Raw genomic sequence first — 12,373 nt, 5'->3', positions numbered from 1 at the left:
TGTGTCCTGCCCTACTTATACTTCCTCTTTACTTCATAGGGAATCCTTCAAATTATGGGATCTGTTCAGATTCTGAACAAAATTTGATGAAAGCAGAATTTTCCAAAATGAACTGTTTCTTCCCTCAAAAGTTCTAAGCTAATCACTTAGTAATAACTTCTCAATAATGAATAATTCTCAATAATTTTTATTTTACCTAAGGTCAACTGATAGCTTACCTTCCTTTTAACTCTTTATAGTTGAGTTTCATGTTAAAAAAGGTCTTTTGTGGAAACAAGAGAAAATAGATGAGGATACTTTGAAAAGGAAAAAAGGAGTGAAGAAATAAGTACTGTTAGTGGTCAGTGATATTTTGTGTTTTATATTTCCTTGGTATAGATTGTGGCTGTTGCAGCTCTGATTCATCAGAAATTTCCTTTGGATAAGGCTCCACCGCAGCCTCCTTTTCAGACACACTTCTGCGGTAAGTACTTGGAACAGGTTATGAGTGGAAAAATAATCCTTCAGAGCTTTTATAACTTCACGCTTTCTCTAGCAATAATGGCTTAAAATATGGGTGGTTGTAGAGAGCTAAATAGGCAAGTGACAGAGTTTTGACTCTTAAGCTGGCATTTCTCCCTGTTTTTAACTTGACTGGATACTGACTCTCTTTTATTTAAAATTTTAGTTTGAGATGATGCACAGTAACCCTGCTTTTGTATAGTTCTTGACCTTTTTTGTTAGTTTTACTTTATTGTGTGTTTTCTTCAATTAAACAGATCAGTTTCTTTACCCATGAATTTAGACCTACAGAAAGTCATTTATCAGTTTAGCTCTTCTCAGTGTTTATTTTTACAATTCTGTTAAGTTTGTTTATAAACAAGTTTTCTTTAAAAAAAAAAAAAAAAAAAAAGGAAATTCTCCTGCAGCAGTGTGATTACAGTAGGACCAGCTTGTGGGCTTTTTGACGTTACATGGAACTGAGGTTATCAAACTCTGACTGAAGGTGACAAGGCGTTTTGGATGCGTGTTAGAGGAAGTTCTTAAGAAGCTGTCAGCCACAGTTTATGACTTCAAATATGACTAATTACTGTCCTAATAACTCAGTTATCTTAAAGGTATACATACATACAATGTCTATCCAAAATTCACAGTGGATTCAAGTAACTTTAGACAAAGCTGGAATACTTGGTTAGTAGTTCTTGCCAAGAGGGAATCTAGGTCAGATGATTTGTTCCGGGTTCATGTCTCATCAGTTGCCTTTTCTGAGCACCTTTTTTACAAGAAGTTGTAAACTTACGAAATCTAAAGCTGGGGTAGGCTGCCTGCAGTAACTCGCAATCTGTTCTTGTGAGCTTTTTTTTTGTTCATCTTTTCATTATGCTAGCCACATCAGTAAAAGGTGAAGAGTTAAATAAGGCTTTTTACATAGCCGATTAGTAGGGAAAAAAAAAATTGCAATTGTCATTTGGTAGACATTGCTTTTAATACAAGAATTTCATGTTTCACACTCTTAGTCTTTAAAGGCATGTATTCGCATAAAGCTAGCCTTTTTGAGTTAGAGGTCGATTTTTCCCTAGCTCCCTTTGTTGCGAGTGGGTGCTTACGGAGGGGACAATTAATAACATTTAAGAAAAAATACAATTTCTCTTACAGTTGTTTCCAAACCGAATGATTGCATTTTTCCTTATGACTTCAAAGAAGCTATTAAAAAGAAGGTAATTTCATTTTCCTAGCCTTCTGATTGTCATACCTTTTAAAATATGGGTTTCATGTTGTTTTGGGTGAGTTGTGTAAGAGGGCTGTTCAAAGGCATGGCGTGATTACTTCATTAGCTTTCTACTCCGAAAGCCTAAATCCAGGTATTTATTCCGAGTTGCTCGTAAAAACAGAGCTGGTGTGGCTCTGTGCAATTTAGTGCTACTGCTAGTTGTACTCATAAAATGGATGGAGCTTTGGACCGGGGAGTTGGCAAGGATTTGCAATGAAGTTAAAATTGTGGTTTGTTTTCATTATACCTGGCTGTGTACTCAGAGTAAACCAGATGAGTTTGTTTCTCTGTTTCTTGGACAGTAAAGTCTGTCAAAATTTAAGAGAGCTCCTTTCTATGATTCTGTCAACCTTTCCAGCACCCTTTGAAGTAGCCTATATTTGTTTTTCCTGTATGTTTCTGTGTGATCTTAAGTCTGTGAATGAAGATTGTGCATGTAGCATTTTCCTGGTGTGCTTGATTCTTAGGAAGCTCTTAAAATGCCACTAGGCACCTGCATACAAAAGCAGAATGGGAAAAAAGCCTCTGAGAAAAGCTTTCTACACCTATGCAAGTGAGAACAAAAGGCTTTGGATTATAGAAGGAAAAGGAAAACTCTGTGGTGCTTTGTTATTGTCTTGTAACTAGTAGGGGAGAGGAAGATGTTTCCATTTTAAACTTATTGGGTCATTGAAATCAGGTGCTCTCTTGCTCCTTTTAGAATGCTAAAATAGAAATTGCTGCGACAGAGAGAACACTGCTGGGATTTTTCCTTGCGAAGATTCATAAAATTGACCCAGATGTTGTTGTGGTGAGTAGTTCTCAGACTTTAAGAGTTGAATTAAAGCATATTGTCAGTTGGTCAGCTTTGTTCTTTTCCTTCTAGCTCCTTTCAGGGTTTTTTTTTTTTTATATCTTAGACTATCTTATAAATTGAATTTGCTTATAAGACAGCAGGTTCGCTTCCATACAAAGACGATACAGAATTTTCCCTGAAAGTGTTTTATACATCCTATTATTTTCCGTAATATCTGAAATACATTTTTTTCCTTAACTCACAAAGAGAAAACGAAAAAACCCTGTGATTTTCTAGGATAATGTGAACTCTTGGTATAGTCAAGTCTGTTTCAGTTCAGATGTTCATATAAGTCCTACTGCCGTTTAAATTGTTCTTATGACATAAATCATAATGATAGCCTGTACAAATCCATGGGATCCGTGGGGCAGCTGAAGATTTGTTACAGTTACTCATTTTCTTTTTTTGTTGCGTTTAATTAATGTATGGTCCTGAATTTCGTTTAATAAAATTTTGAAGACAATTTAAAATGATTAGAAGTTAGTTATATATAACTTCTTATGACTGTACAGGTCAGTACATATAATTTAAAACAAATGGTGAGAATGGGAGGAGGTTAGCAATCGGATTCCTGATGTGTGCAGCTTGCTGTGGCTGATAACAAGTATTCGCCCTATGAGCTGACCTGCCTTGTGGCTGTGGAAGGAACCAGTAGAAACACTGCAAGCAATTTGGGATGCTGGTAGATGAGTAGTAGGGGTATGAGAGTTCGGATCCTAAGACCGGCGGAGATGTGCTAGTATAGTTTACACCTGGTTTAATTAATGCTCTTGAAAAGAGGATATGTCAGTATAGGCAGAAGACCATTCTGCTATGGCTGAAGAACTTGTGATCGTTTCAGGGAGGTTCTTCTATGGCACTGTGCTGTGCAGACGTATGTGAAAGGTGAACCTGCACTTCGAGGTGGCTGGCAGGCCTGCGCTTGCTGATCAGGGCAGCGTTTTGCTTTCCACCGAGGTTACAGGCCAGTGTCACCAATTTCCTTAGCACAGTTGAAACTTTGCAGATACTGCTGGAGTACTCTGATGTATAAATACTGATAGCCAGGTCTTCCTCTCCAGTTTTAACAGCTATGCCTGGCGTAGTAGCAAAAGATTTAAGGGAAATAAACTGGTACCGTTTTCCTGTCACCACAGAGACTTTTATAGACGGAGAGAAAAGGAATTACTTGTACATGACCTTATATGCTATATAAGGTGTATTCTTTTCTAGAAGACTTTAAATCTGAATCTGTTTAGTTTCAAAGCGTAAAGCGGAATGGCACACGTGCCGTAAGCTAGTTATAGAGCTGATTTTGGTGTTCTGCTGAACAGCGTTGTTAAGACTAATGAGTATTGTTGATGAATGTTCTCTTAGAAAGTGCTTTCTATGAGAGAGATAATGCCATCAGTTAGCTGAAAAAAACACAGAGGGCAAAGGAATGCGAAGTGTGTGAAAGTAAGTATTTAATTTGCATTTGTTGTAACCTTTTTTTGTTATTTTTTTCTGCTGCAAGGGTCATAATATTTATGGATTTGATCTGGAAGTGCTGCTTCAAAGAATTAATGTGTGCAAAGTCCCTCACTGGTCCAAGATAGGTCGACTGAGGAGGTCCAACATGCCGAAGCTTGGGGTAATAAGATTGCTCAAGTCTTTTAAGCCCCTTTATGTTGCATATGATTAAAAATGAATTAATTTTGCTGAGGAATTGAAAATGTGATTCTGATGTATTTTGACTGCTGGTCATGCTGGATTTCATGTGTCCCAGAGAAGAAGTGATGAGTGTTGATTTGACTTTTATTACAGTAATAAGCTAAACTAATTTTCAAGTTAGTTTAATTTAGTTTACGTATCTTAGCTAGATGATGATAATGACAGATTAATTGCGATAGTCTTTACTGTAACTGTCTTTGTCTGCTGTAACTGTAAAATGAGAAAATGTAATTTAGATTGATTGGTGAATCATCCCACAGAGAGCTGCTAAGTTAATAGTTTGGTAGTTCTTGGCATGTACTCATTCAGAGGACAGTACGTGAGGCTTGCTGTATTGAAGTACAGAACCTGACTGTGTTCATGTCTGCTCCTGTCCCTCCTAGACCTCAAGATGAGTATTTTTGTGTGTGGCTGTGCTGTGACTCTCTAGTCCTGCTATTAGTACAAAAAATATCCTCAGAGAAAAAAAAATTTGCACACGCATTTTCATTTGGAGTGTTCTACTTTAAAAAAAAAAAAAAAAAAGTGACAGTTTAAGAACTAAGATCTAGTTAGTAAGGGGAGTTAGGTATCTGCTTCTTCATATCCATATTTTGTATTGAAATATACCTTGAATTTCTTTAGGGAAGAACTATAAGGCCTATGCGTTTCAGTGGAAGGTTCTAGTTGACTTCACTGAGTCCGATTAGCTTATATTTTGGATGCATGTGCTTTGTTAATGTTTGTGTGTTGTGTTGCTTGTTTATTTCTTTTTCTCCTTGTGTGATATGGTTCAGGGTCGAGGAGGATTTGCTGAAAGGAATGCTGCTTGTGGTCGAATGATCTGCGATGTAGAAATTTCAGCTAAAGAATTAATTCGTTGCAAGAGTTACCATTTGTCTGAACTGGTTCATCAGATTCTGAAAACGGAGAGGGTAACAATTCTACCAGAGGAAATTCGAAATATGTACAGGTGTGTTGCTGACTTACGTTTTTAATCCTTCACTGGAAAGTGGAGGAAATGTTTAGTTTCCCACTGTATAATTTCATGCTTTTCTATTTGATTTATCGTGGAAATACTGACTTAACACATCAGTGTGTGAAAAATAAAATATTTTCTTAATAGTGTTTTACGCTGCTAACTATTCCTAACAGCACTGATTCTGGTGGGTGGTGGCTTACTATGTTCAAAGCAAATTGATTTGTGAGAGTGTTGCATTAGATACACTAATAGGGTATGCAAACTTGTTTTTTGCAGTTAAAAGAGCTTGCTGTATAACTCAGCACTTGCATACTATGGATACCGCATGATTTCAGTATGAAATATAGGTCTGATCTACTATAGAGTACGTAGGAACCTGATTTTACTTTAATAGGCCTTTCCCCTTCTTTTCTCAGTGATTCTCCTCACTTAATGTTCATGCTGGAAAACACCTGGACAGATGCCAAGTTCATTCTCCAGATCATGTGTGAGCTGAATGTTCTGCCACTCGCCCTCCAGATCACAAACATCTCTGGGAATGTTATGGTACATTTTTATTACTTTTTCAGTTGTTTTATTACTTACTTATTTTTTATTACACAAAAAAATTATTTATGTTCAGTGTTCAACTGTTCAAAAATTTCATCTTACAAACACTAATTCAGAATATATGATCCTGTAAATCTGGCTGTGAAAAGTGAGTTTGACGCTCTGGTCAAATAATAATGTAAAAAAAAATCCATAAAATTGACATTTGAATGTAATGCATGTTAATGAAAAATAGAAAAATAGCATAATGCTAAATGAACTTATAGACAGTTGTTGAAAGACTTGTCTTAGTCTGGTTTTGCATGTCAGCATTTATTTTCTATGCTTTGTTTTGAATTCTTTGTTTTCCTCCCCTCTCTGTAGTCAAGGACAATGATGGGTGGACGATCTGAACGAAATGAGTTCTTGCTGCTTCATGCATTTCATGAAAAAGACTATATAGTGCCAGACAAACAAATTTTTAAAAAGCCTCTGCAGAAGCTGGTGAGTCCAGAGTTTTTAAAAACATTATCTCTTTAAGAATTTTTGTTTTTCTATCTTTTGCCTGCTACTATTCTGTGAGAGCATGGAAACATGTCTCGGATGCAACTTAATTTTACAGCTTATGATTATTTCAGTAAAGGTTTTTTGCTAAGCTGATAAAGGAGAAATGTATAGTGTAAAGGAACATTGTATCACCTTCAAATTTACGAAAACTTCATTGCTCTTGTAATTTAAAACTGAAATGAGTGAAGTACTTGGCCCTGTAGGAAAATATTACTGAAGAAGGCAGACTGTGTGACTTAATTGAAACACTTTTGTCCTAGAATTAAGAAAAACTATTTCATTGATAAACAGTAATTTAAGTGTAAGTTGTAAGGTAGATGATTTGAGTATGTGGGTAAAATTATCCAAAGGAATTTAAAAAAAAAAACAAAAAAACTTTCAGATAATGCCGGTGTAAATATATTTATAGAAACGCATATGATTGTTTGCAAAAAGAACATTTAAATTATATTTTTATTTCACTATTTTTGCTTTTTAGTTTTACCTTGAAGCAAATTTAACAGCAAATTCCAAAGCAGTGAAGTCTGTTGATTGTATTGATGCATCAAAACAGTTCTTGGATTTTAAATGATTCAGAATAACGTTGAGCTCCTAGAGAAAAATTTCTTGCTGAAGCAAAACAAATGGCAAAGTACACTTCAGTTCTGCAATAATATTTGTATTTGTTTAGCAAAGGCCTATTGTATTTCCAAATCTACATTTTGCTCTTATTTGGGCAATAACATCTCATGAGTAGATTTTCTTTTTTCTTTCTCTGTGTGTTGACTTTTACAGCCAATGAGAAAATGTAGCCTAGTGCTGTGTTCAAGGATGACAGGTCCTTTAAGTCATTGTAATCTCTTGTGATCAGTTTGTTCCCATAGGAGTAGTTCTGAATGCTACTTTGAGATGCAGAGAGCTGTAGTGAGGATCATGATGGAAATGCGATGTTTTGCATCTATTTTAGAAGGAACTCCTATTCAGTGACTCCCAATTTCATATTTGATTTGCCAAAAATATTTCCTCCGACGGTATAGGCTAGATGATGTTTTTTTTTTTTTAAATGCCAAATGTAGGTGGATGAAGATGAAGATTTTGAAGATCAGAATAAATCAAAGATAGGGAAAAAGAAAGCAGCATATGCTGGGGGATTAGTCTTGGATCCTAAAGTCGGTAAGATGTGGCGATTTCCTTTCTTCTTTGAAGTCAGAAACAGGTAGGTTATATGAATGCAAAAGATTGCAATGGGCAATGTATGTATCTCGTTGTTGTTGTTGTTGTTTTTTAACACGCAAGAAAATGCCCAGCGTCGTGGAATTATTTATTCTTGGGAAGTTTCTTCTTAGCTGGGTAAGGGTAAGGTCTCGAGAAGAATCAGGACTCTATGTCTGTGTATAATTTTCTAATGGACACGTAAGTTTTCTTTTGGTTTCTCCTCTCTGTGGGGAAAACTGTACAAGTGTCCTATAGTAACACAGAAGCTATCTGTTCAACTCTGATGAGTTAATGGGGTTGGATCGTTCCACTTCTGACATGTCTCTGTAATGGATAGTGGTACATCTCAACAGTTATTTAAGGGATTTAGATGCTGGAAATATTATATGGTGTATTTCTGCATTTAAATAAAATCTGATCTCTGGAATCAAGCTATTTCTCTAATCTATAAGCATGTGACTGGAACTGACAGACTTTGATTTGATTCAGGTCCATTCATGTAGAAGGGTCTTTCCTAGATAAGACTTAACAAATGTTATGGTCCTGTCTCATGTCTTTTGCATCTTTGTGTGAAGTCTTCTCTTGCATCACAAATGCAGCCAAATAATTAAATTGTTTCTAATGTTAGTTTGCATTTTTTTCAATGTGCTATAATAATTGTGGAGTTGGATCAAGTCCTCAGACTGAGTAATCATGCCTTCTGTTCTAAACTCTGTTTCAGGTTTTTATGACAAGTTTATTTTGCTTCTCGACTTCAACAGCTTGTACCCATCAATTATCCAGGAGTTTAACATCTGCTTTACCACAGTGCAGAGAACGTCATCAGAAGCACAGAAGAGGGCGGAGGTTTGTGTGCTTTAACTTGTAACTTAGGTTACACTGTCTAAGTTCAGTGTATTTTCTGTGAATCAGCTTTTCAAGAAATTATTATTTTTGTCTGTTTGATTTCACTTTTTCCTCTCACTTTTTTTCCTCTTTTAAGAAAAGTGATTCTTATTTAAAGAGGTAACATAGTGAGTTTTGGTTTGGGGTTTTTTGAATGTTACATCAGTCTGTCTTCTTCCTTTCAGCAATACTCTGTAAGAATGTTATAAAGTTCTCTTCCATCTAAGCAAGACCCATTGTTTTCTAGCTTGTTTTCCTAATGAAAGAAGATTGATAATCAGGCTGTGTTGGTCCTCTTTTCCCCCAGGTCCTCCTAGTAATATTTGAGCCCTTTGACCAATTTCATCTTAACTTGATTGAGGCTTCTCAAAGTTAAGTTGCTACAGATTTCATGCGAATAGAGACCTGAATGAAGGAGAGACACCTGTCTTGTGCTTCTGCTTAGGGAAAGAATGCAATATGAGCTCAACCCTTGTTAGATACCAGAGAAACTGGGGGAAAGGAGGACACAGAGAATGATTCTGTGACTATGTGAGCTGCAGGAGCAGCTTCACTGAAATGCATGCTGTATTAAATAGGACTGAAAAAATTCCTCAAGGTGTGGTTCCGTGTGCTTTTTTCTCAGCAGTTGTGTTGGCCACGTGCTGACCTTGGCTGCTCGTTCTTACTTCCTCAGCTGTAGTGGCACAGTTTTTGGCAGAGCTGTGCTGTAAGCTGAAGCAGTAAGCTGTTCAGGTCTAAAGGTTAAACTTGAGGCTTTTATTTTTAACTGGGATCAGCTCACTGGTTGGCATTAGTCTGTTCTCCCATAGGTAGTTGTGCCATCACAACTAAAATATCAGTGCTACAGCAGAAATAAGGAAAAAAGTATGTGGAGCTCTTTCATTTAGTACCTCCAAAGTTTCTGTGGATTTATCTCTCTTTCTTAAATGTGTTTCAAGCTGAAGCAGCTAATTGTAATTTGTACCAGTGCACTGTATTTACTTAAGTTTTGATGTTGTTTCTTGTTATGGTTCTTCCCAGACTGCTTTCTAAACTTGCTCACCTATAGTCTCTCTGTTGTTCTGGTTTTTTGTTTCTTGAGTTTTTTTTTTTTTGTTCTTCCTCCTTTATGCTTGAAATTTCTATTTTTGTTGAGCAACTATTTCTTCAGTTATGCTAAAAGGACAAAATGTGCTTTCTACTAGACTGCTGTTTTGCTATACTCAGAGTTGCTGGGGGGGGGTCATTCTGTTACTCTGTTTTTCTTCTATCAATTGTCTTATTCCAAGTATCAGTTCCCCTAGGCTTTTCATGGGATCTTTCAATTCTGTGCCTCAGTGAGGATGAGCTGCCGCATTTGTGCGGTGAGAGTTAGTGCAGCAGGTTAGATGTGGGGGAGTGGGAGGGAGAGACTGGGAGCAGATGTTCAGCTCTGCCAGACCCTCTGCCTTCCTCTGCTTGCACGCTTCCCAGACCTCCAGGAGGTGTTCCTGGGAAGAGACAGTGCTGCATTGTCTTCTCCTTTGCCTGGTAAAGGAGGGGTGGAGAATGGGGTATGGAGGAAGAAATGGTGGGGCTAGACTTCATAGATCTCACCTCTTCCTAAGGAGCCTTTCTAGGTAATAGAACATCCGTCCAGTGATGTTTTGGTCTCCAAAGTATAAAATATTTTGTTGAATGTCAATATAAAGTCCACATGTGTCACTCCAGATGCAGCTCTCTAAGCTTTGTAACCTATCTAGCCATTATCTTACCTTTCCTTTCTTCAGTGACACTGATGTGCTTCTGAATGATGTGATTTGAGGTCTAGATGTGATATAGGGAAACTGAACTGGGAAGGGGGCTTAAATTCAAAAGGTACTCTGGGCCTGCTTAAGCAGAGACTAAGTAATGTAGTTAAGGACCACAAAAAAATTCACTCGTGCCTGTTCTAAACTGTCCTTTGGGTACTTTGTAGAAGTAGATGCAAGCTGTTTGGTTGGTTGTTTTTTTTAATTCAAGCTTTTCACTAAACACTTTTAAACTCTATCATTAAAACCTATCCTTCAAGCAGGGGAAAAAAAAAAAAAGCTGTTGGTGATTGTTTGACAGGTTGAAGAAGAAGAAGAAATTCCAGAGCTTCCGGACCCGTCTCTGGAAATGGGAGTTTTGCCTAAAGAAATCAGGAAACTTGTGGAGAGAAGGCGCCAAGTTAAGCAGTTAATGAAACAGCCAGATTTAAATCCTGACCTTTATTTACAGGTGTGTTTTACAGAACTCTCTTGATTTTCTTCCCACTCTCCTAAGTGCACTGATCAGCCTTGCAGAACAGGGATGATTAACAGTCAGTAGTGATTGTAATATGCTTTACTTGTAGCTCATCATTGCTCCAGACTATATAAAGAGCTATGAGTGTAATCGTGAACATTAAATTCTGTTCTCTGTTGGTTATGGTTGTATCACTTTACTGGTTATGTTTCTTTTCAGTATGATATCAGACAGAAAGCTTTGAAACTCACTGCTAACAGTATGTATGGCTGCCTGGGATTTTCCTACAGCAGATTCTATGCCAAACCTTTGGCTGCTTTGGTGACGCATAAAGGGAGAGAGGTAAGTCATTAAATAGGTTATGAACACATGTAAAAATGGTGAATTTAAGCCACCTACATTTTCACTGAATATGAGAGTGGTCTTCACTCATTTTTGAACCTGCTTTCTGGTTTTTGAACAGTAGTTTTTGTCTCTCTTGTACTGCCAAAGTTGGAGAAGAGAAACTGGTATCCAGGAACAAATCAGATAAATATTAAAAAAAATATATATATTAATAATATTAAAAATCCAACCAACCAAACTGAAGTTCCAGCTTGGGCTTTATTCTGAATTAAACTGTTTAATTTCAATAGACCAGATTATGGTAACAAAAAAATCAAGGCTGTTTTCACGTTTTCCGTGAATTTCTAGTTCTGCTTCATGGTTTAGTCTTTAATTCAGCAGTATAGTTCAGATTTGGATGCACTTGTCTTTGGCAATCTGTCCTTTGCCCTGATATGTTGAGTTTCCCAAAACTCTTAACTTTGTGACAGGGCTAATTAATTACTTGACATCAGTGGATTATATATCAGGGCTTTGCCTTTCTGAAACTTTTTGTTCCATGAAATGAAGCTTTGCATGGGCAAGCCAATCAAGAGGCCAGATTTTATTTTTGAGATTCTTAACGATATAGCAAAAATACTTTACCTGTTGTTTAGGATAGCAGCTGAATGCTTACCACATCAGTTTGGTCCCAGTGGAAAAAATAATCATTTCAGATCCAAAACATACCACTGACGTACAGTGTCTTAAAACACAGTTTGCATACTGCTTCATTTTAATTCTTATATAAATGAGAATGCCAAGCGGGAAGCTACAAAAATGCAGGGGAAGGATGTAACAGGATGGTTGGCTCCTATTAATCTTTTAGTTGACCAGAGAGACGGATGAGTTCAGAAGCTTGTAATCCCTGTGACTTACGGGAGCAGCGCTCCTTGCTGGACTACCCATTCATTGCACTGAAGGTCCGTTCACAACTTCCAGCTGATGTGCACAGGGATATTTTGTTTCTGATAACGTGTCGTTATTTTTCTAAGTCTTCCCATAGAAACTGTTCTCTAAAGACAACCCCCCTATGCTGTCCTCCCAGGATTTCTTTAGGCATTATGTTTAACCTTACACACATGTGTAACTGGGAAATCATTTCCAGCTTCAAAAGGTAACTGTGAGTGAATTATGTGTGCATATGAATTCAGATGTTGGCATTTCCTTTAAGGAAGTGGTGTCTTTTTTTTGTGAGTTTTTGATGTGCTTGTCTGCCAGGCTGTCATGAAAAACAGCTTGTGATCATGATTATAAGTTTAATATTTTAATTTTTGTAGCAATATTTTAAAAGTCGTGGATTTGTTTGAAACTTGAAGATTTTCATTAGACGTGTAGAACACCTGTCACAAACTAGTTATTGTATAGA

At 36.9% G+C, this 12,373-nt stretch overlaps 1 protein-coding gene and 1 non-coding gene across 4 annotated transcripts in view; both read left to right on the top strand.

Annotated features, from left to right (window-relative positions):
- Positions 1-12,373, top strand: part of POLA1 (DNA polymerase alpha 1, catalytic subunit) — a 217,964-nt gene that overhangs the window by 27,570 nt on the left and 178,021 nt on the right. For all 3 annotated transcript variants that reach the window (XM_068917389.1, XM_068917406.1, XM_068917397.1), the window contains 11 exons: positions 379-463; positions 1,636-1,697; positions 2,451-2,540; positions 4,081-4,197; positions 5,054-5,229; positions 5,655-5,784; positions 6,151-6,270; positions 7,389-7,485; positions 8,249-8,373; positions 10,486-10,635; positions 10,861-10,983. In XM_068917389.1, coding sequence (XP_068773490.1) covers positions 379-463; positions 1,636-1,697; positions 2,451-2,540; positions 4,081-4,197; positions 5,054-5,229; positions 5,655-5,784; positions 6,151-6,270; positions 7,389-7,485; positions 8,249-8,373; positions 10,486-10,635; positions 10,861-10,983 — 1,275 coding nt within the window. The remainder of the gene's footprint in view (positions 1-378; positions 464-1,635; positions 1,698-2,450; positions 2,541-4,080; positions 4,198-5,053; positions 5,230-5,654; positions 5,785-6,150; positions 6,271-7,388; positions 7,486-8,248; positions 8,374-10,485; positions 10,636-10,860; positions 10,984-12,373) is intronic.
- On the top strand, positions 7,719-7,849 carry LOC138065882 (small Cajal body-specific RNA 24). Its single transcript, XR_011138927.1, has one exon. It is a non-coding gene; the product is annotated as a small Cajal body-specific RNA 24 (non-coding RNA).

This window comes from Struthio camelus, chromosome 1 (assembly GCF_040807025.1).
Source record: "Struthio camelus isolate bStrCam1 chromosome 1, bStrCam1.hap1, whole genome shotgun sequence".
NCBI classification, from domain to species: domain Eukaryota; kingdom Metazoa; phylum Chordata; class Aves; order Struthioniformes; family Struthionidae; genus Struthio; species Struthio camelus.
This window is presented reverse-complemented; position numbering and strand designations above follow the sequence as displayed.